Here is a 24,469-nt window from a genome sequence, read left to right as displayed (position 1 = left end):
TCTGATTGCATGGAGAGCCTGTATACCTACAGCTTAATGCACATTGGCTCCCCCTTCAAATGTGGCGCTAAAGATGCAGATGTCAGATGCAGAGCTGGTAGTGTATATGGCACCGGGGGAGGGAGAAGAGGGCAAACCAAAGGATGGGACCAGATGGCAAGTTGGGACTAAAGAGCAAACAGGATCACAAGGCAAACTGAAGTGATGACTGGAGAGCAAGCCAGGAGTCAGGACCAAAGGAAAAGCCAGGAATATAGAGATGCGGCATTGCTGAGGTAGACCGTGTTGTTAAGCAAAGCAGCACTGAAAGAGGAAGCCTATTTATACTCCTTCCTGTCCAGAAGGAGCCAGTGGCCAGCTAGGGAAGTCCAGAGCTGGAAGGTTCTTCATGGAAAGCCTACAGTTATGTGGTTCACCAGTTGAGGGGAGTGGTCAGTAGTTCCTTATCCTGACACAGGGAAAATGGAGCCATTTTAATTGTGCAAAGGTGCTAGAATTTGACAGGCACAGGTAACATTCTCCCATTTCACCAGTCCACACGTTTTGCCTCATCCATTTACATTCTTCATTTCCATGTCCAAAATGAATAAATGAAGGTGGGGTCTCCACACAGCTGTGTAAGAAACCATCTTTCCAGTCACAGACAATGATCTCGTGTATCTGACAGCTCAGCCTTAAGCACCTGCTATTTTTGTTTATGTCTCGTTCCAGGCTACTTATGAATTCTGACTAAGACCTAAGGCTGTAAAATTGACTTTTTACATTCATACGTTCAGTCTAAATTCTGCTTGTGTATAGATTATATTCCAGTTTGGCCATGCAGCTGTGATTCCTATCCCCCCTTTTTGTTTAATTCTTCAGCCCAGAGATGTGCGATACCCTCCTGAGAAATTTTGCTAGTCATATTTAGGGATGTCAGAGAATTCCACCACAGATCTCGGTGAGGCCGAATGCCAGTGCATTTGGCCCCCTGAAATCCATGGTGGAACGAAGCCCCCCGCCCCCCCACCCCCTGAAAGGCACGTGAAACGGAGCACTTACCTGCTGCCGTTCGCGCTGCTTTGTGAATGGCGGCCATGTCTGCGGCCGCCATTCGCTTCTTCATTATAGCCATGATAGGCTACATAAATACTTACGTAGCCTATCACGGCTAATGTAGGGATGCCATTTGTGTCCCTACAGAGGCCGTGATAGGCTATGTAAGTATTTACATAGCCTATCACAGAAAAAAAAAAAAGGAATGCAAATGGTGGCGGCTACAGTGGCCGCCATTTGTGTTCCCTTTTTTTTTTTTTGCCGTGATAGGCTACGTAAATATTTAGGTAGCCTATTACAGAAAAAAAAAAGGGAACGCAAATGGCAGCCACTATGCCATTTGCGCCCCTGTCTTTTGCTGTAATAGGCTACATAAATATTTACGTAGCCTATCATGGCCAAAAAAGGGAATGCAAATGGCGCCAGCTACAGCAGCTGCCATTTGCGTCCCTGTGCAGGCTGCCCAGCAGCCGGATGTCCGGCTGCGGGTGGCCCTGGCTGGCAGCTCCATGGAGTCACCTCAGAGTGGAGCTGACTGGGGAGAATTTCAGGGGGAGGGACAGAGTGCCTCCCCACCACCACAAATGTGACCCTTCAAAAAGGTAAGTGACTTTCATACATCCCTAGTCATACTGCAAAAATGACTAGCAAATGAACTAGTTTCTCCCTCTCAACAGGGCAGGGAGAAGCTGTGTGAAGGACGTTTGTGTGAACTGGCTCTTTGCTGTTTCTCCAGAGTTTCTGAAACCTGTTTTCCCTGATGGGGGATGATGGGGAGCATGCCTGTAGCCCCCTATATTTGTTGGTCACATGATCAATGGGCAGCAGAGCTGCACAGTTCTCCCTCCCCCAGAGTCTCCCAGCATGGAGGAAGGGAGGTGAACAAGCTATGTTCAGGATCACCATGATTCTCTGACCATTGTCTCTCCACTCACCTTGTGCTTGATTCCTGTTTGCATTTGCAATCACTGCTCACTCTGCACGAATGGGAAACCTGTGCAAATCAAACAAATCAAATCAGTGGGTTGGTGAATCTGCTCCGGGTTTCAGTCAGAACACTAATGGAGCTATCCAAGGTGCTTCCATCTGAGCCAGTCAGTGTAGTGAGGCTCTGCTCCTTTGCAGTTCTCACTGGTTCTGACTGAAACCTGGAGCGGATTCACCACCCCACTGACATTGGAACCACCAGCCTCCACTGTCCAGGTATGCTGGGAGAAGATTTGAATCACTGGGAAGCCAGTCCTTAGCTTGTCCTCTTGCCCCCTTTATCCTAGCCCCTTAGAACAGGAATCTTCCTTCTCAAATGGATGGATCTCTAGATTAGTCTCCTACAACACTGCACTGTGCAAGATTTCCAGGTCTGAATGAACCTCCTGTGTTCCACATTCACGTGCTTTCTGTAATTGCATCTCCCCAAATTTCACAAATTTCCTTCATAGACAAAGGAGGAAATTTGTTCAAGGTATGAAATTTGAATCAACCACTATGCTGGTGAGTCAATGTACATGATACAGCACTCTAAAAAAAACCCAAATGACCACCAGTAGTGCATCAATTTATAAATATATAAAGTGTGTAAATGTATAGATTTAAACATTATATATATATATATATATATATATATATATATATATATATTATATATAGTTTTTAAATCTATACATTTATATGTTTACTGTATGTGCTACTGGTGGTCACTTGTTTAATTCTGAAGTTAGGAAATTTGTGCAATCGGGAACTGGGAACAAGACAAATGTGAGCATGTGTTCGATAATTTGTGAATATTTTCTGCAGGCACATCCTTGTGCTCACACTTGGGGCTTTGAACAAGGCATGCTGCAATGTTTTGTGAGCAAAATCAAAATTCCATACATCCGTACTGCAGCTTCCTCCAGTCCTGCACCTGGTGTCCATGTGTTGGGCATAGACATTTGCAGGTAGGGATGGCATGGGCACCAGATTCCATTTGGAAATCCAGCGGAACCCCACCCCCCAGCACCACCGAGCCCCACTCACCAAGCCCCTGTCCCCACTCATGACTGGTGAGCAGCCTGCAATCACCCCAGTGGCCTCATCGAGCTCCACAGTCATCATTTTTTGAAAAATAAAATGACAGTCACAAAAATGCACACATTTGCATATGCGTGAAATACACATTTTTGCAACAGTGCGCATTTCCACGGACACACAAATATGTGCATGCACAAAGATGCACATTTTCATGCATGTGCAAATATGTGCATTTTTGCAATTGCCATTTTATTTTTCAAAAGATGGCAACTGCAGAGCTCAAAGACGCCTTCAGGGTGAGTGCGGACTGTTCGCTGAGCACAGGAGGGGGTCAAGCGTGGTCTAGGGGCCAGCAAGCAGGGGCAGGGGCTGGGAGGGCACCCAGAGATCCTGGACAGGTGTGTGTTCGCACATCCCTATTTGCACAGAGAAAACCTACATATATGGACCTATACGTGCATAGGTTTCCTTGGGGCCCAGAACCCTGTTCATTCAAGGTTTCAGATGCCACAGAAGCCTAAGCACAAAGAGATATATGCAGAGGGTAGGGGTGGACGAAAGTCACTTACCTGTCATCGAAGGCCGTTCGCGGTGGGGGGGAGGCGCTTCGCTGCTCCCCCCGCGAAGTTCAGGCCGGGGGGGGGAGGCTTCCCGCCTCGCCCGGCTGAAATTCAGGCCGGGGGGGAGGCTTCCCGCCTCGCCCGGCCGAAATTCAGGCTGGGGAGGAGGCGCCTCGCCTCGCCCAGCCGCGAACGCGAAAGTAAAAAAAAAAAAAAAAAAAAACACTTCCCCTGATAGGCTACGTGACGATTCACGTAGCCTATCACGGCTAGATCTGCAAAGTCAGCCATGATAGGCTACGTGAATCGTCACGTAGCCTATTACGGGTGACTTAAAAAAAAAATAAAAGCGCGTACGCGAATGGCGGCCCCCATAGGGAGCCGCCATTCGCGTTCCTTATTTAGTCGCTGTAGTCTACGTAAATCTTTACGTAGACTATGGCGAAAATAAGGGCAACGCAAATAGCCCTATTGGGGCCGACATTATCCGTACGCTTTTTTTTTTTTTTTTTTAAGTCACCCGTGATAGGCTACGTGACGATTCACGTAGCCTATCATGGCTGACTTTGCAAATCTAGCCATGATAGGCTACGTGAATCGTCACGTGGCCTATCAGGGGAAGTTTTTTTTTTTTTTTTTCTTTCATTGCAATGGCGGCGGCAGCAGCCGGTCGAAAGACCGGCTGCCGCTCCCGCCTCGCTCAAACACCCGCCGAACCGCCGGCTGGACCAGCCACCGGGAGGGACATTCGGCAAAGGTAAGTCCCGTCCCGGGGGAGGGCGGGGGCCGGGGGGTGCGGAGGATTTATCCCCAAAACTTGTTCGGGGGGCCGAACACGTTGGTGCTCGGCCCCCCGAAGTTTCGGGGAGAAATTCTCCACCATCCCTAGCAGAGGGCCTTTCCTCCTGCAGATGTCCATTCCTAACATTTGGCCCTAACACAGGACAGGGAGAAGGTGTCTGAAGGGGGCTTCTACGAATTGCCTCTTTAGCACCAACATATAACTTAGGAAGTGGGTCTCTGTGATATTTCTGTGCAGTAATGTTTTATGTCTGTTTTTAGATACTTTTTTATTAATACTGGGAAATATTAATTACTAATTTTAATACTGTATAAACATTAAATATTCACAACAATATAAATTTCTTTTAGGATGCATTTACAACAAATGTTTTTTTAAAGTGCAATCATTGGCAACTACTTTTGCCATTCTTAAAATTGAGAAATAAAATTGCAATTGGGTTATGATGCTCTTAGATTATAGTATAAGGCAGATGACTAAATTAAAAACAAACAAACATCTTAATGGTCTAAAAACTGTCCAGTCGTTGGTATTGTAAAGTTTTAGATTTTGCTGAATAAGGAGTCTTTATGTGGCTGATGAAAGGAAAATTACATGACTGACTTTTCACTTCTATGCCCGGCTGCCATTGGCAGCCAGTGCAGAGAGTAGAGGCAGTGGGAGGGGTATGCTTACTCAGGTTCACATGTTCTGGGGAAGGCAGTCTGACCTACAAACCTATTACCATGAGATGCAGGGGGACTCAGAGGGGGAGGAATGGAGGCTGGAGAGGCCTCAGGATCACTCAGGCTTCTCCAGTCTTGTCTCCTCCCTGTCTACCAGAACACCCCCTTTTCCCCTCTCCAAGGTCAATTTTCCAACCTCGGAAGGCAGCCAGCACAGTTCTTTACATGCCAGCTGCTAGGGGTCCATGTTACAAGTTGTTCCTAACGCCCCCCCCAACACAACCATCAGTTAGCTCTTTGCATACAAAAATGTGTATGTTGGGAAAAGTTGCATAAAAACATGTGTATATCAGGGAAAGGTGTACACAAATGCAATCTGTGTGTGTTGTTGTAGTTTTTAACTCACAAAATGATGCAAAATTTTGCAAGTTAAAAACAGTGATGCAAAAATTGAATGGAAGAGACTTACGACTGAATATATGCAAAACTGACACAGACTGGATATAGATTGATTTGTCCATTCCTAGTTCAAATGAGACCAATGGGGGAAAAACCCAAGGTTGCCCATCAGCTGTCTACCATCTTACGGTGGGCTGGAAGGATTATACTGAATAATGTGAGCCAAGTTATCTGACTTCCAAAACACAAGGGCCAGATCTATACCTTGTGTCATGCCAATACAATCCCATCATGGTAATGCTATATCCCCCTTGCACATCTATACCTCGTAGCACACACAATTACAGCTGTTGTGATAGTTTGGATAATACGGAATAAGAAGTGGGAAATAACTAGGGATGGAGGAGAATTCTGCCACGGATTCCAGTGAGGCCAGATTCTACAGAAATCCAGCCCCCCAGAATACATGGCGGAACGGCCTCCTGCCCCCCGCCCCCCCATGGAATCCCCCGGGACAGCACTTAGCTGGGGCAGATGCAGCGGATTCGGCAGCGGCGGGTGTGGCAGCGGCGGTGGCGGCAGGTGCAGCAGCAGGTGTGGCAGTGGCGGCAGCAGCTGGTCTCCTGGCTGGCCGCGGCTGGGCACAGTGTACGCAAATGGCGGCGGCTACGGCAGCCACCATTTGCATTCTCTATTTTTTGCCATTCTAGCCTATGTAAATATTTACATAGGCTAGAACGGCGAAAAATCGCAAACGCAAATGGTGACCACTGTAGCAGCCGCCATTTGCATATGCATTTTTTTTTATTTGCCATGATAGGCTATGTAAATGTTTACGTAGCCTATCACGGTTAAGTACAGGGACGCAAACAGTGGTGGCTACGGCTGCCGCCATTTGCGTCCCTGCTGCCCAGCGGCCGGATGTCCAGCTGCGGGCGGAGCTGGCCGGTGGCTCTGCGGAATCCCCGTGGAGCAGAGCCAGCAGGGCAGGACTCCAGGGGGAGGGACGGAGTGCCTCCCCCCCACCGCAAAGCAGATCCGCGAAATGGTAAGTGACTTTCGTACATCCCTAGAAATAATGCTACAAAAGTGGTACAGGGAGTTATCAGTGCACTTCAGTGCCAATAAAAAGTACTAGTGTAGATGTAGCCTAGGAGGCTGGATGAGTTATTTTTTAAGTCTTTGGGTGCCTTGTCCATGTAAAGCCTGCAAGAATAGCCATTGTGCCATTCTACCCTTCTTTTCACATTCTCCTTCTGCTTATGCCTGGCACGACTGGAAATCCTGGATCTTCAAACCTCCTCATGTTCCTCATTCTACAAACAGAGGAGATAAGAAGGCTTTTCAATCATGTCTTTGGAAACTGGGGGTCAGAGTTTACTGTGGTCCTGCTGTAAGTCTCTTTATTCAAGATCTGTTTTACTGGAGATATGGATGCTTTGACAATATTGCATGGCCCTTCTGTATTTTCTTTTCTGTAACTGGAGGGGAGATGTTTTGTTCCCGCAAGTATCCCTATCTCCACAAGAACCAGCCGTACCAGCTCCCATTGGCAGGACAGGATTGAGGAAGCTTACAAAAATCCCCATAGAAAATGTCAACCGTGGTAGTGGCTCCAAAGGTCTGGGGCAAATGGCAGAAACAGCTGGTGAAAATAAGACATCAGCAAGAGATGAGATAAATCAGTGTTGAATGTATCCAGCAGAAGTAATATCCAGCTGCCCATCCATTACGAGGGATGCAATTCACAAGTATCTTGTTTTATATAATCATGTCCTACACATGTACAAATCTACCTGGCTGTCTTCTTCTCCTGAACTGCTTTGGTTGTTGGGCAGGAGTAGGGATGGACGAAAGTCCCTTACCTGGTCCCGCAGCTGTTTTCGGTGGGGGGGAGGCACTCTGTTTCTCCCCCCGAAATTCTTGGCGGGTGGGGAGGCGCCCCACCCCTCCCAGCTGAAATTCTGGCTGGGGGGAGGCGCCCCATCCCTCCTCGCCGAAATGCTGGCTGGGGGGGAGCGCCCCGCCTCTCCGGCTGCAAAAGAAAAAAGTTTTTTTCCGGCCGCAAAAGAAAATAATGTACACAAATGGCGGCGCCCATGGGCGCCACCATTTGCGTATGCGCTTTTTTTTTCTTTCAAAGTCAGCCATGATAGGCTATGTAAATCATTACGTAGCCTACCACTTTTTTTTTTACATAACTTTTTTTCTTTTTCCAAAGTCAGCCGTGATAGGCTACGTAAAGATTTATGTAGCCTATTACAGCTGACTTTGAAAATCTAGCCGTGATAGGCTACGTAAATCGTTACGTAACCTAACACTTTTTTTTTTTTTACACTTTACTTGGAAATGGTGGTGGCAGCAGCCAGTCGGAAGACCGGCCACCGCTGCCGCCGAACTGCCGCCGAACCGCTGCCAGGACCCGCCGCCGAGAGGGACATTCACACGAGGTAAGTCCCATCCCGGGGGGGCGGGGGGTGTCGGAGAATTTCCCCACCAATTTCGGGGGGCTGAATGCGTTGGCATTCGGCCTCCTGGAGATTTGTGGAGAAATTCTCTGACATCCCTAGGCAGGAGTGGTACTGTCAGGAAGATTTGATCAGGGGCAGGCAACATGATGACCACAGGCACTAATGCACCCCTGGACACTTTTCTTGACACCTGCCAAGGTGTCTTATGTCTCTCATCCCCCCCCCCTTCAAAAAAGTAACTTATGTTCCTACTGGCACCCGGGATCACTTCAAAGCAAAGTGAGGACCTCCAGCAGCTGCCATTTTCATTCCCTAGGAATGTATCTGGACTACCCAGTGATTAGCCTTTGTGACTAGCCACACTTCCCATGGCAGCCATTTTGTAGCTAGGACAGTTTGTCAAATTTCCAAATGTGCCCATGGGGCCACAAATGTTACCTATCCCTGGATTAGAGGGATGGGTAGGTAAATATTTAAGTTTGGGGATCCTGCCAACCTCATCTGTGAAAGAACTTACACACACACACACACACACACACACACACACACAAATGTACATCTAAGAACTACACTGTGGAACAGGGAACTCCCCTTTGCTTTAGGGAAGGATCAGTGCATTTGTGACATCACCAGCTAATACTTCAATCCCCACAAGGGCAGAAGCCAGGTTTGTTCTGAGGTGAGCTCTTGGTAGCAGAGCCCATGGGTGGTGGTGGTGGTAGTGCCAGCCCCCGCCCCCCCCAGACAACAGTGGCAGCAGAGTAGTCAGTGATTTACTGATGGGCTGGGCTGAGAAAGACACTAAGTGAGGCAGTTAGGGATGGCGCGGGTGCCCGATTCAGTGCGGGAATCTGGCGGAACCACCCACGCCAGCACCCCTGAGCCCTGCTTACAGAGCCCCTGTCCCTGCTCACCCCTTGCCCACACTTGGCAAATGGCCTGTGGAAAAGACCCTGATGCTGGGAAAGACTGAAGGCAAAAGGAGAAGGGGACGGCAGAGGATGAGATGGCTAGATAGCATCACGGATGCAATGAATATGAACTTGAGCACGCTCCGGGAGGGAGCACAGGACAGGAAGGCCTGGCGTGCTATGGTCCATGGGGTCACGAAGAGTCGGACACGACTGAACGACTGAACAACAACAGGAGGAATTGTGGCAGGACAGTGGGGCCTCCAAAGGGCTTGGGGCATCAGAAAGTGCCTGAAAGTGCTAGCCTATGATATCTGGCCTGATCCCCATCCTCATCTCAGATGAAGCACACACCATATCCACAGTCTACCATACATGATCAGTCGGGAAAGGATCAGGAACAAATGTGGGTATATACAGTTGAGCAACAAACAGCTGAGCAGAGCTACTGTCTGGAAAGACAAGTTGAGGGACAGTGCATGGACTTCAGGAAGGACAGAGGTGGTGGTGAGTGGTCCCAAGGGAAAGAAAAAGGCAGTAATCAGGGGGCAGGTGAATGAACTGTGGGGCAAAACCATATGGAAAGGCAAGTTAGAGCATACACTCACCAACTCATGCACACCCCAGGTTAATGGCCACATTTCCATATGGATTCACACCAATAGGTAGGCATATAAGAGTTAGGAATTTTTAAAAGGAGGAGGTATGCATTCAGTAACTGCATAGAACATTTTCATTTGGAATTACATTAACATTTTGGAAATGGTATTTATTATTATAACTGCTTCAGAACAGCTGTGGGCTATCCATCTTTTGTTATATTATTTGTTGAAATGTTAGTGATAGTCAGCTTTCTGTCTGAAAAAGCTTCCTATTACATGATGACAACACACAGCTGCACTCAGTGGCCAGCTGCTTCAAGCAAATCTCAAGGATATCATATCTGCATAGCCTGGACCCCTTCATTTGCATACTTCATGTGAAGAAATGCCATGTATAGAATTGTTATTGTTCTGTAATGCTTACTTTGTATGGCCTCTGAGAGGCTGTAATGTATCTCAGTAGGTTTGAGGCCTTGCTTTGTTACTCTCAAAAGCCTATGTAGTCGTTGTTTGGTGCTTTTCTGAAGGAAGAGAGAGAGAGAATCACTTTGAATACTGTTAGATGGGGATCTACTTGGATCAGGCAAATTTGATTCTAATTGGCTGGGGAATGACAGCTGATGATAGAGGCAGTGTGTGAAGAGAAGGGGGAGGTCTGGTGATTGCTGTGTGGTGTTATAGAAAGACTACGAGAAAACTGAGGAGAAAGTGAATAGCTAACACTGAATATTAAACTATTCTTTCCGTGTGGGATAATCATACAGTATGTGGCTGGTGAAGATCAGGTGTAGGGAGCAGGTAGCTGAGTTATGCCAGGAGGCTCCCCTAAGATCTTGCTAGGAGAAGGTTTATTTATTATTTATTATTTATTTATTATTAAATTTATTAATCGCCCATCTGGCTGGTCACTCAGCCACTCTAGGCGATATACAGCATACAATAAAACAGTTTAAAACAATAAAATTCTACAGTAAAAACATTTTCTAAAATACCCTAACCCACCCCAAATGCCTGCCTGAACAACCACGTTTTTAATGCACGATGGAAGCTCATTAAAGAGGGGGCATGGCGGAGTTCCCTAGGGAGGGAGTTCCACAGAGTGGGGGCCACCACAGAAAAGGCCCTCTCCCTCGTCCCCATCAGTCTAGCTGTCCTGCCTGATGGGACAGAGAGAAGGCCATCTGAGGCTGATCTTGTTAAGCGGCCTGTCTGGTGTTGCTGGAGGTGCTCCTTGAGACAGGCTGGGCCGGAACCATATAGGGTTTTAAAGGTCAAAACCAACACCTTGGATTTGGCCCGGAAAACAACTGGTAAGCAGTGCAATTCCTTCAGCACTGGAGTGATGTGATCTCGCCGGCGGCTGCCTTTTATCAGGCGAGCCGCTGCATTCTGTACCAGCTGAAGCTTCCAAACCATCTTCAAGGGTAACCCCACATACTGCGCATTACAGTAGTCTAAACGAGAGGAGACCAGGGCATGTACTACCGATGGGAGCAGATGGTTGGGAAGGAAGGGGTGCAGCCGCCGTATCAGATGGAGTTGGTACAGGGCTGTCCAGCTCACAGCTGACACCTGAGCCTCCATGGACAGCTGGGAGTCCAAAATGACCCCCAGGCTGTGGTCCTGGTCTTTCAAGGGTAGCTGTACCCCATTCAACACCAGAACAACATCCCCCAGCCTCCTCTCTTCTCCCACCAATAGTACCTCGGTCTTGTCAGGGTTCAGCTTCAGCTTATTCCTCCTCCCCATCCAGCCACTCACCATCTCCAGACATTTGGACAGGGATTCTACGGCCAACCTTGGTGAAGATTTGAATGAGAGGTAGAGCTGCATGTCATCCACATATTGATGACACCGCACCCCAAACCTCCTGATGATAGCCCCCAGCAGCTTCACATAGATGTTAAATAGCATCGGGGAGAGAATGGAACCCTGTGTGTGAACTGCTTGCTTATGTGGTTACACAAGCAAGCAGTTCACACACACACACACACACACACACACAGACCGAAACAGAGAGAGAGAGAGAGAGAGAGAGAGAGAGAGAGAGAGAGAGAGACTGTCCAAGCTGCCAGAAATACAACAAGAGGAACTTTGGGAGTCAGAGGAAGCCTGTACCTAAGAGCTGGACCTGGTTGTGACTGTATGCTCCATGGGGTCACGAAGAGTTGGACACGACTGAACGACGAGGAATGGCGGAGAATTTCTCCCCGAAACTTCGGGGGGCCGAGCACCAACGTGTTCAGCCCCCCGAACAAGTTTCAGGGAGAAATTCTCCGCACCCCCCCGCCCCCCACAATGCCCCCCGGGACGGGACTTACCTTTCCCGAATGTCCCTCCCAGCGGCGGGTCCGGCCGGCGGTTCGTCAGGTCTTTGTCCGGGGCGGGAGTGGCAGCCGGTCTTTTGACCGGCTGCCGCCGCCACCATTCCAATCAAAGAAAAAAAAAACACCCCCGTGATAGGCTACGTGATGATTAACATAGCCTATCATGGCTAGATTTGCAAAGTCAGCCATGATAGGCTACGTAAATCGTCACGTAGCCTATCACGGGAGACTTAAAAAAAAAAAAAAGTGTATACGGATAACGGCGGCCCCCATAGGGAGCCGCCATTCACGTTCCTTATTTGGTCGCTGTAGTCTACATAAAGATTACGTAGACTACGGCGAAAATAAGGACAATGCTATTTGCGTTGCCCTTATTTTCGCCGTAGTCTACGTAAAGCTTTACGTAGACTACAGCGACCAATTAAGGAACGCAAATGGCGGCTCCCTATGGGGGCCGTCATTTGCGTACGCGCTTTTTTTTTTTAAGTCACCTGTGATAGGCTACGTGACGATTTATGTAGCCTATCACAGCTGACTTTGCAGATCTAGCCGTGATAGGCTACGTTAATCGTCACGTAGCCTATCACGGTGGCGTGTGTTTTTTTTTTAACTTTTAATTTCGCAGCCGGGTGAGGCGAGGCGCTTCCTCCCCGGCCTGAATTTTGGCCGGGCAAGGCGGGAAGCCTCCCCCCCGGCCTGAATTTTGGCCGGGTGAGGCGGGAAGCCTCCCCCGTGGCCTGAATTTCGGGGGGAGAGCAGCGAAGCGCCTCCCCCCCACCACGAAAAGCTGCGAGACCAGGTAACTGACTTTCGTGCACCCCTATGAACGACTGAACAACAAAAAATAAATCATTACGATGCTTGTAATAGCAACAGTGTCTCTTGAGTACCTAAAAAGTGTCAGCAAGCATTCTTTCGAAAGGCCAAATCAAATATTAATATTCCCTTATGTACAAACTATCCCTTTAATAAATTAACTTGTTTAATAGTTCATCTTGTCTCTGGTGTCAGTGCCCATCTCATCTAAGCCTCTTAGACCAGCTGCTAGAAGGTTTTAAAGTATTCTAAAAGAATTGGTGGTAGCAGAAAAGTGTAAGCTTGTGGAACACTTGAGTTATAGGGGCAGGGAGTTCCTTTGGCCCTGAAATATAAACTTTTTCTAAAAAAATAAGAACACCATAAGTGGGTTTGCCCAGTGAAAGAGCACTTTCCTTAAAGGTGGAGGCAGTGCTAGGAAGGAAATAATCAAGACTTCATTATTCCATTTCTTGGTCACATTTCAGTGCGGCAAAATGTGACAAAGATGGAATTCCAGTGTGTGTGTGTAGTTATTTATTAGGGCTGTGAACCGCTTCAGTGCAAATCCTGAATTCCAAAGCAGATCAGGGTGATTCAGACCACTTCGGTCCAACTCCGAACTGGGTCTGGAGCAGTCTGAAGAAGGTCAGAGCAATCTGAAGCATTTTGCAAGGTGTTGGAGAATTCTCTGAAGCCCAGACAGCCTGTCTGAGCAAATGTAGCAACTTGCCAGAGAAGGGAGCAGGAGAGGATGAGTTGGGAGGGGGGAACTGAGCCTTGAAAAGGGATATTTCTAGGTGCTAATAGGGCTAAACTTTTAACCCAGCAGTTTGTTTCCTTGGTTTGTACTGTTTGTTCTTTGGCTCCCCCCCCCCTGCCTTTCAGTTACTATCCCTTCCCTTCCCACATGTCAACTCTCCATATTCTTATAAAAAAAAAAAGATCCCCCCCCCAAGAAAAACCCCAACCCCACCCTTTATGTGTTCTGTTAGGCTTTTATGTGTTATTTCCCTTCTCCTCACCCCTTAGGTTATAGGTAGTTCCCCCCCCCCCGCATCTGCTTTTTTTCATTCATTCATTTATTAATTTATTAAATTTATTAATCGCCCATCTGACTGGTCACCCAGCCACTCTGGGCAATGTACAACCCCCATAAAACAATTTAAAACAATAAAATTTTACCATATATATATATATTTTTAAATACCCTAACCCACCCCAAATGCCTGCCTGAACAACCACGTTTTTAATGCACGACAGGAGCTCATTAAAGAGGGGGCATGACGGAGTTCCCTAGGGAGGGAGTTCCACAGAGTGGGGGCCACCACAGAGAAGGCCCTCTCCCTCGTCCCCACCAGTCTAGCTGTCCTGGCTGATGGGACAGAGAGAAGGCCATCTGAGGCTGATCTTGTTAAGCGGCCTGTCTGGTGTTGCTGGAGGCGCTCCTTAAGATAGGCTGGGCCGGAACCATATAGGGTTTTAAAGGTCAAAACCAACACCTTGAATTTCGCCCGGAAAACAACTGGTAACCAGTGCAACTCCTTCAACACTGGAGTGATGTGATCTCGCCGGCGGCTGCCTTTAATCAGGCGAGCCGCCGCGCTCTGTACCAGCTGCAGCTTCTGAACCGTCTTCAAGGGTAACCCCACGTAGAGCGCATTACAGTAGTCTAAACGAGAGGAGACCAGGGCATGTACTACCGATGGGAGCAGATGGTCGGGAAGGAAGGGGCGCAGCCACCGTATCAGATGGAGTTGATACAGCACTGTCCGGCTCACAGCTGACACCTGAGCCTCCATGGACAGCTGGGAGTCCAAAATGACCCCCAGGCTGCGGACCTGGTCTTTCAAGGGTAGCCGTACCCCATTCAACATCCCCCAGCCTCCTCTTGTCTCCCACCAAAAGTACCTCGGTCTTGTCAGGGTTCAGCTTCAGCTTATTCCTCCCCATCCAGCCACTCACCGTCTCCAGACATTTGGACAGGGATTCTACGGCCAACCTTGGTGAAGATTTGAATGAGAGGTAGAGCTGCGTGTCATCCGCATATTGATGACACTGCACCCCAAACCTCCTGATGATAGCCCCCAGTGGCTTCACATAGATGTTAAATAGCATTGGGGAGAGGATGGAACCCTGTGGCACCCCACAAGTAAGTGGCCACGGGTCCGAAACCTCCTCTCCCAGTGCTACCCTCTGGTACCTGCCGGAGAGGAAGGACCGGAACCACCACAATACAGTGTCTCCAATGCCCAACCCCTCCAGGCGGTCCAGGAGGATACCGTGGTCAACGGTATCAAAAGCCGCTGAGAGGTCGAGGAGAACAAGGAAGGAGCATTCACCCCTATCCAGAGCCCTCCTCATATCATCCACCAAGGCGACCAAGGCCGTTTCTGTCCCATGCCCAGGCCTGAAGCCCGACTGAAATGGGTCTAGATAATCAGTTTCTTCCAAGTGTGCCTTCAACTGCACTGCCACCACCCGCTCAATCACCTTGCCCAAAAATGGCAGATTTGAGACTGGGCGAAAGTTGTTCAGAACTTGAGGATCCAAGGAGGGCTTCTTTAAGAGCGGTCTTATCACTGCCTCCTTGAGGGCTGATGTCATCACTCCCTCCTCAAGGGAGGCGTTCACCACCACCCTGATCCCTTCACCCAGTCTCTCTCTGCAGCTCATAATGAGCCAAGATGGGCAAGGATCAAGTAAGCAGGTGGTCGGCCTTACAGATGAAAGCACCTTGTCCACTTCATCAGGAGGAAGAAGCCGGAACTGATCCCACAAAACTGATTTGCCACAGGCCGCCTCTTGCTCACTAACTGTATCCACAGTGTACAGAGTAACACACCTAATCTGATCAATTTTATCTGCAAAGTGCCGTGCCAAAGCCTCACAGGAGGCCTTAGAATGCTTCAGTGGTTCCGGAGCCACAGGACCGACCAGGCTCCGGACCACTTGGAACAGCCTCCTGGGGCAGCACTCTGCAGACGCTATGGAGGCAGCATAATATTCCTTTTTTGCTGCCTTCACTGCCACGTGATAGGCTGAAGATATAGCTCTAGCCCGTGTCTGATCGTCTTTGGAGCGAGACTTCCGCCACCGGCGTTCTAGCCATCTCACCTCCTGTTTCAGAGCTCGTAACTGCGGATTGAACCATGGTGCAGTCCAAGCCCTGTTCAGGGGGAGAGGTCTTGTGTATGTGCGTGTGTGTTGTGTGAGTGCACTACATATATGATTATGCATAAGCAAACAGTGTGCAGTCAAAGCAGTACAGTAATACACAGTCCAATATATACTGTGGGACAAAGCACTACACAACACATAATATAAAGCATTAGCACTTTTGCTGATTTTCCAAGACACTTCGCCTGTTGCTTGTTTTTCCTTGTATATTGTACATCAGATGACTAAAAGAAGGGTATGATCAGGCTAGGCCATATGTATTTTTTTTAATGTTTGCTTCATCTTACCCTTCCTGGGGAAAAGGGCTGCCAAAATGAGCAGGGGGCTGGAACAACTCCTCTATATAAAAGGCTTCAGTGTTTGGGCTAGATAATTTAGAAGAAAGACAAACAAAGGAGGAGGATTCTAAAATTATTAGGGATGTACTTACAAAAAGTCACTTACCTTTTTGACGGGGTGATTCGCGGTGGGGGGGGAAGCGCTCCACACCTCCCTCCGAAATCCTAACCCGGCTGGCTCCGCTCCGCAGAGATTCCACAGAGATTCCGCAGAGCCGCTGGCTGGGGCCACCCGCAGCCAGACATCTGGCCACTGAGCAGACTGCAGCCCCCCCAAAAAAACAGCCTATGCAAATGGCGGCGGCTACAGCGGCCGCCATTTGCGTTCCCTTTTTTTCGCAGTTTTAGCCTATGTAAATATTTACGTAAGCTATTATGGCGAAAAAAAAGGGGAACGCAAATATCGTATTGGGCGCCATTTGCGTTCCTTTTTTTCCCACCGTTTTAGCCTACGTAAATATTTACATAACCTACTACGGCGAAAAAAAAGGAATGCAAATAGCGCCTACTATGCTTGGTTTTTTTAGCTTGCCATGATAGGCTACGTAAATACTTACATAGCCTATCACGGCCTCCGCAGGGATGCAAATGGAGTCCCTGCGTTAGCCATGACAGACTACATAATTATTTACGTAGCCTATCACAGCTATGATAAGGAAGCGAATGGCGGCTGCAGCACGGCCGCTATTCGCAAGTCAGTGTGGATGTCAGCAGGTAAGTGCTCCGTTTCGTGTGCATTTCGTGGGATGGGGGGCAGGGGCTTCGTTCCACCATGGATTTCGGGGGGCCAAATGCACTGGCATTCGGCCTCACTGAGATCCGTGGCAGAATTCTCTGACATCCCTAAAAATTATATGGAGTAGAGAAAGTGCAGCAGTGCAATTAATAAACAGGCCCCACTGAGTTCAGTCAGTGTGTCTTTTCCAGGTAATGAGTACTGCAGTTTGCAGCCAAACAGTGTTTCACTTTTCTTTCTTCTCTTAATCAGAGCCTCAGGTCAGTGGCAGATTCAGGACTGATAAAAGGAGAGAACTTTTGCCCGTCAAAAAAATGAGAGTAAAACCTACAGCAGATATTAGGGATACTGACCTCCTAATTGTCACCTTAAAGACCTTAGGATTTTTAATCCCCTGTGTGACTGAGACTTTTTTTTTTACCTTTTGTTTCAGTTTCTGAGAAAAGGCAAATTTATGCATGGGTAGCACAAAAACTACTGGGCCAAACTGTGAGATTTGGCAGGTTCAGTCAGGTCTTTCGGGGCTGTCGGGTTCCCAAATTTCATGAATTTATCATAAAAATGGAAAAGGTTATGGTCATTTACAGTCAGGGCCAGAAATATTGGAACAAGGATAACAGTTTTGGCAGTTGGCCTCTGTACACCACCACATTGAAGTTGAAAGGAAACACACCCAGATGGGAGTGAAGTCAGGACTGTCAGCTGTAATTCAGGGGGGTTGACAAAAGTGAGTCACCAACCATTCAGGAACTACAGCCAGTGCCATACACACACACACCCATCCTGACAAGCAGCTGCATGGCCAGGTGTGGCCTGTTTCCTGGGTACCCCATGACCAATCAAGCAGATAAAAGGCCTGGAGGTGGTTCTGAGTGATACACTTGCATTTGGTAGCTGTTCACTGGAACCCCCAACATGAGGTCCAAAGGAGTGTCCATGCGAGTGAAGGAGGCCATCAGTAGGCTGAGGAAACAACATAAACCCATCAGAGAGATAGCAAAAACATTGGGAGTGGCCAATACAACAGTTTGGAACATCCTGAAAAAGAAAGAATTAATTGGCAAGCTCAGCAACAGCAAAAGGCCTGGAAGACCACAGAAGACACTGTTAGAAAAAGGGGAAGTCTAGCGAGACAGTCACATAAGCATAATCAGAAATGAACATGTTGACACAGTCGTGCTCTAATGAGTCAGCTAACAGCTCAGTCAGTTGACATGTCTTGTGGCTAACAGAAAATTGTAAAGGGGGGTAGTATAAAAGATTTGTGCATGCTTAGCTCGGGGTCCAGACTGCTCTGCACCCGTTTTGCAAAACGACTAATAAAATAGTGTTGGATCCACTGCTGCCTGCCTGGCATCCTTTCTTTCAACCAGAAGCAAGAACTTTTTATCTAACAATTTGGTGCCATGACTCGGATCCTGCTTCAGGGTGTGTCCCCTTCGCACTGAGCCAAGGGGCCGCAGAGGAGGAGTGGCCACAGGCGGTTGTTTTATACTGCCTTCTCCTCACGTCGGTGGCGGCGAAAGCGCTTGGGGACCAACGCCAGAGAAAGAGGGAGACGTGATCACTCCTTTTAGGCACTGGCAGTGGATCAATAAAGCAGCTGGACGCAGCTGCGGGCAGGACAGAAGAGGCTTTTGGGGTAAGTGAAACAGCTTACATTAGGGGATAAACGTGGGATGGTGGTGTGTTTGTGATTGTGTGAGACGCCTACGGGCGAAGTGAGTGAGGAGCCCCAATCTGCATTTCCCTACCCCAGCGACGGGCTGGGTCAGAGGAGGGCGAAGCGCGAGAATTGTTGATTGAAATCCCCACCGTCATAGGCGGGTCCCAATCCAGGCCTACAGGAGAGTCTCATACGCCCCTGGAGTGTTGTTTGCGCAACTGGTTACATTTTAAGCAAGATTATGGAACTAAAATGACAAAGGATCGCCTTGTCCTTCTTTGTGCCCGGGAATGGCTGGTATTAGAACACAAATGGCCACTCGAGGGGTCGTTTGACCCAACCCTGGTATCTGCTGTGCATATAATAGTAACACAAAGGGGAAGTTGAGACCAGTTCTCCTATATCGATTCATGGGCGACCTGCATACCCCTTGGCGGCAAGCCCGCTCCGTGGGTTGTCAAATGCATGTCTCTAGCCCTTCCCATGGTGGTCAATAAGAAACCAACAAAGAAAGGGCCACCTAGGGTCATGGCCACGGCACCGGAGGACCCACTGCTTCCTCCTCCCTATGGGACGGCCGTCACCAGATGACCGCACACATTACATGCACCACCATCTCCTGAGGAGCCCACTCGGTGGCCAAATGCCCCCGAGGAGGACACCTCTCATGAAGTGGTGCCAGAGGACCCCGTCCCTCTAGTTGAGTTCCAGGACACTTTGCAAGTTCGTCTGGATTCCCTTGAAAAAAGTTGGAAATACTAGAGGACACATGGGGACCCTCGTCACAGGAAAGGGCCCCCGAAAAGGGCAGGGAGACAAAAGGGGGGCCTAGCTACAATTTGCAAAAAGTCCTGATTTTAAAACAAGACAAAAACGAACCTCCTGCCGTGTTCCTCCAAAGGCTAAGGGAAGCCTTCGCCAAGTATACTGATATTGACTTGAATGACCCAAATAATTTAAAGATTCTCATGACTCAGTTCGTGGGAAATAGTTGCCAAGACATCAGAAAGAAGTTGCAGAAAGTTGAGAGAGGATTGGTGGCTGACCTAGGTGTTTTAGTAGAGGTAGCTCAGAAAGTTTATGAAAGACAAGAGGCAAGCAAAGCTCCTCGCTGTGGTTCTCAGACCCGACAAAGGAGGAGCTAAAAAGAGAAGAAAAGGAGGGAGGAAGGGGTCCTCCCTGAGAAGAGACCAGTGTGCCTTCTGTAAGAAAATCAGGCCCTAGAAGCGTGACTATGAAGCCTTGAAGCAAAAAGAGAGAGAGGAGGGTGCGGGGGGGGGGAGAAAGGATTTTGCATAAACAAGAAAGAGACTAAGACAGACCAGGGCCCAGCCCCCTCTTAGCCATCTCTGAGGCAAGATGGGACCCCATAGTCAAAATTAAAGTTGGGGGCCGCTCCTACAATGCCCTTGTAGATACAGGGGCTGCCCTGTCCATCCTCCCCCCTTAGCCAACCACCAACGGGAAGTGGGGGATCTACCACCATAATGGGGGTTGAGGGAAGGGCAACCCGAGTGCCCCTTTCTTGTCCCTTGCTCACCAAGGTTGGGAAAACACACCTAGAACACATGTTTGTCTGTACCCCCTCCTGTCCGGTCGCATTGTTAAGAAGGGACTTACTGACTAAGCTCCAAATTGAGATTGCTTTCACTTCTGATGGAAGGATAGAAGTACGGCTCCCCCTCTTTTGGATTCTCCTGATGCAAGCAGGGAGTCTATTGCAAAGGTCTCGAGCAAACTGGGCTCCGTCAGTCTGTGTGCCATCAGCCATTCCAGCTGTTTTGCTGACATTGGGGCCAACGACTTCCATGGCAACTACGCCTTTGAGGGCATTGGTGATGAAGACCTCTAGGGGCCCTGCCCTGACGCAACTCTGTGGGATGTAAAATCTCCTCCTGGGTGGATCTCCATGTGCCTCAACCCCAGCCAGCTGCCCACCCTCTTGTCTACATGGATGGGGAGAAGGCGTGACCACTGTATGAGGTGCTGCAAAAAGATAAATTAGATAAATGGAAATGGACTAAAGAAATGAATAAGTCTTTCCTCAGTCTCAAAGCTGCCCTTGTGTTGCCACCTGCCCTAGCCATACCAAATCCCAGTCGACCATTTAGACTCTATGTGCATGAGAATAAAGGCATAGCCTTGGGAGTACTTTGCCAGTGAAAGGGCCCCTCTTGGAGGCTGGTGGGATATTACTCCAAGGTCCTTGATGTCGTGGCAAGAGGCTGGCCGAGTTGCTTAAGGGCAAATAAGGCCACAAAGAGGGCAGCGAAGGAAGGAATCCAAGGACATTTCTCGTCTTACCCAGAAGGGAAGAGCGCCCCACATACTCCCCTTCCAAGTTACAGATGGCGCAAAAACACAGAGTAAGTCCCCGCGGCGACGGATGGATCCAGATGACAGATGGGAGGCTGCTCCTACCACAGACCCTGCAGGGAGCTATCTTAGAGCAAGTGCATCATTCTCTTAGACACCCTGGGGCATCAGCCATGATTGACTATTGCAAGAGGCTGTTTGTCTCTCCTGGCCTAACTGTATGCGCCCATCGACTAGCTGCAACCTGTGAGGTTTGCCAGAAAATTAATTCCCCCAGGGCACCCCCTCCACCAAAGGGAGGGCGACCATGGGCATATTATCCCTTCCAGAGGGTGCAGATTGATTTTGCTGAAATGCCACCGTGTAGGGGTTACAGATATCTGCTTGTAATAGTGTGTCAAATGATTGGGTGGGTAGAAGCATTCCCATGCAGAAACTGTCAAGGAAAAACTGTAGTTGCTAAGTTGTTACAGGAGGTGGTGCCCCGGTTCTCCCTGCCTGAGGTTGTAGAGTCCGATCAGGGCTCACATTTCACTTCAGCTGTTACGCAAAGACTGGCACGAGCTCTGGGGGTAGAGTGGCACTTACATTGCCCTTGGACACCCCAGGCCAGTAGACAGGTTAAAAGAACTAATCGGAGTCTCAAGGAGACCCTAACCAAGCTCCAGCAAGGGGTAAAGCTTACTTGGATTGAGGCTTTGCCAATAGCTCTAACAAAGCTTCAAAGAATGCCAAGAAAAGACATAAAGTTGTCCCCCTTTGAGCTAATGTTTAGATTCCCGCCCCTGGTACACTGCGGAAGGAGGGAAGAAGTCAAGTGGGAAATGGGGGATCAGATGTTGAGGGGCCAGTTGACTTCTCTACAGTCCGTTCTTTCACAGCTATGAGCTTACTCCATCCCATTCCAGAGGTTGCCGCTAGATACACCCATCCATCTCTTCCAGCCGAGAGACAAAGTGTTGTTGAAAAAGTGGAATAAAGAAGCTCTAAAAGAAGGGTGAGAAGGGCCTACCTGGTGGGACCAACCAGCCATTCATGTATGAAACTTGTAGGTTCTAGCAAATAGACACATTGCAGCCGGTTAAAGCCATTTAGACGACCCCTGCCTACTCCTGTCACCCGGAAAGAACAGGAGGACACGGGCAACTGTCCTCTGCTCCCTGGCACCCCCCCGGAAGCCAGGCGAAGAAGCCATCCAGGAGCCACAGTCGCCTCTTGTTTATAAATCCCAGCAGTTAATGGAAACTGCCCTGTCAAAACAAATGCTTTTGCTTTACTGCACAAAGAAACTCCGCTTTAAGACATGAGTAAAGACTTAAAGGAGGGAATTGTTAGAAAAAGGGGAAGTCTAGCGAGACAGTCATATAAGCATAATCAGAAATAAACATGTTGACACAGTCGTGCTCTAATGAGTCAGCTAACAGCTCAGTCAGTTCAGTTGACATGTCTTGTGGCTAACAGAAAATTGTAAAGGGGGGGGGTATAAAAGATTTGTGCATGCTTAGCTTGGGGTCCAGACTGCTCTGCACCTGTTTTGCAAAATGAATAATAAAATAGTGTTGGATCCACTGCTGCCTGCCTGGCATCCTTTCTTTCAACCAGAAGCAAGAACTTTTTATCTAACAACACGGAAGTGGATGACCGCAGAATTCTGCTCATGGTGAAGAGGAACCCTTTCACAACATCTAGCCAGGTTAAGAATGCCCTTGCAGAGGTAGGCATGTCATTGTCAACATCTACAGTCAAGAGATGGCTTTATGAATGCAAATACAGAGGCTTCACAACAAGGTGCAAACCACTGGTAATGCTCAAGAACAGACAGGCCAGATTAGCCTTTGCCAGCAAACACCTAAAAAAGCCTGCCCAGTGCTGGAATAAGATTCTTTGGACTGATGAAACCAAGAGTAACTTGTACCAGAATGATGGGAAGAGAAAAGTATGGAGAAGAAAAGGAACAGCTCATGATCCAAAGCATACCACATCATCTGTCAAACATGGTGGAGGAGGCAGTGTTATGGCATGGGCATGTATGGCTGCCAATGGAAGCAGGTCACTGGTGTTTATTGATGACCTGACTGCTGATGAAAGCAGCAGGATGAATTCTGAAGTGTATAGGGCTATACTTTCTGCTCAGATTCAGCCAAATGCTGCCAAACTGATAGGATGCCACTTCATATTGCAGATGGATAATGACCCAAAACATACTGCAAAAGCTACCCAAGAGTTTCTCAAGGCAAAGAAGTGGGATGTTTTTCAATGGCCAAGTCAGTCACCTGATCTCAACCCAATAGAGCATGTTTTTCACTTACTGGAGACAAGACTGAAGGCAGAAAGACCCACGAACAAGCAGCAGCTGAAGGCAGCTGCAGTAAAGGCCTGCAAAGCATCTCAAGGGAGGAAACTCAGCATTGGGTCATGTCCATGGGTTCCAGACTTCAGGCAGTCACTGACTGCAAAGGATTTTCATCCAGGTATTAAAGGCAACACTTAAGTTTGAAATGATGTTGGTTTGATCCATTACTTATTAGCCACCAATGATGGGGGGGGGGTGTATGCCACTGGCTGTCCTTCCTGAATGTTTAGTGCCCCACTTTTGTCAAACCCCTTGAATTACAGCTGAAAGTCCTGACTTCGCTCCCATCTGGGTGTGTTTCCTTTCAACTTCAATGCGGTGGTGTGCAGAGGCCAACTGCCAAAACAGTTATCTTTGTTCCAATATTTCTGGCCCTGACTGTATGTTTTGCAATGCAAGTCAATGGGAAAACATAAAACCTGAATAATTCAGATCTTCAAATCTCAATTCGGATCAGGTCTGAATCAGTATGAAGCAAATTGGGGCTGGTTCAGAAGATCTGAATCAGCCTCTGAAGCAAACTGAGGGGTCCATGCACAGCCCTATTATTTATATGTTAACCCCTAACTGGGAATGGTATTATTATAGCAGGAGGTTTGGAGGAAAAGGGGGAAAAACATTGTACCACTGTTTGTCTGGAAAATATCTTTTTATGTATTTTCACAAGTTACTGATTTATATTTTGCTTAGCTAGCTCCCACTGAATTCTTTATACGAGCATACTTCTACTATATTTATTGGTTTATGAACTCTTTGTTGCCCACAAGCTCTTTGGTTTGTACAAATGTTACAAGAATTCTTTACTCTGTAAAACAGCAGTGAACTCACAGTTTCAACTGAAATCTTATAAAGAGACATTGAGAAATAGAAAATGTCAGAGTGTGTTAAGAAATCCATAGATAAATGACTTTTTGAGTTCTGGTATTACCATTCAAAAGACCTGAACCATGTTCAGTCTTAAAAGTTGTCAGGCTGTGTCTAGCTAAGATGGCATGATTTGTTGGCCATGTGCTATTTGAAGCAAGGCCCTAAACCAGATCTGGGATACACTCTTTGTTGAAGAATATTGTAATATTGAAGTTCAAAGGAAAAAACAAAAAAACATAAACCTAGTTTACTTACAGCTGGGGCTGCAATAAAATGATTCATCTTTTGCAAAGGATTTTGATAGTGGCGAAAAACCTCTCTGTGGCCACATTCAGAATAAAGAGATGAGAGTGAGACACTTGTCATTGGGTTAACTAGGGCCACAACCTTATAATAAGTAGGGCTGTGTACCACTTCAGCCCGAAGCCCAAGCTCT

General features: G+C 48.0%; 1 protein-coding gene across 2 annotated transcripts in view; it reads right to left on the bottom strand.

Moving 5' to 3' along the window:
* The window catches only part of LOC146344252 (uncharacterized), an 84,897-nt gene that overhangs the window by 29,390 nt on the left and 31,038 nt on the right, over positions 1-24,469 (bottom strand). Inside the window, exons 3-5 of one of the 2 annotated variants that reach the window (XM_084860340.1) lie at positions 9,880-9,976; positions 7,337-7,506; positions 1,971-2,029 (exon numbers count right to left, since the gene is read on the bottom strand). In XM_084860340.1, the coding sequence (XP_084716466.1) occupies positions 1,971-2,029; positions 7,337-7,506; positions 9,880-9,976 (326 nt within the window). The remainder of the gene's footprint in view (positions 1-1,970; positions 2,030-7,336; positions 7,507-9,879; positions 9,977-24,469) is intronic. The other variant, XR_014792599.1, reaches the window with a different exon arrangement.

The sequence above is a fragment of the Heloderma suspectum genome, chromosome 5 (genome assembly GCF_057233095.1).
Source record: "Heloderma suspectum isolate Gila_16-S chromosome 5, 16-S_ref, whole genome shotgun sequence".
Classification (NCBI taxonomy): Eukaryota; Metazoa; Chordata; class Lepidosauria; order Squamata; family Helodermatidae; genus Heloderma; species Heloderma suspectum.
Note: the sequence above shows the minus strand (reverse complement) of the source record. Positions and strands in the feature narration are given on the sequence as shown.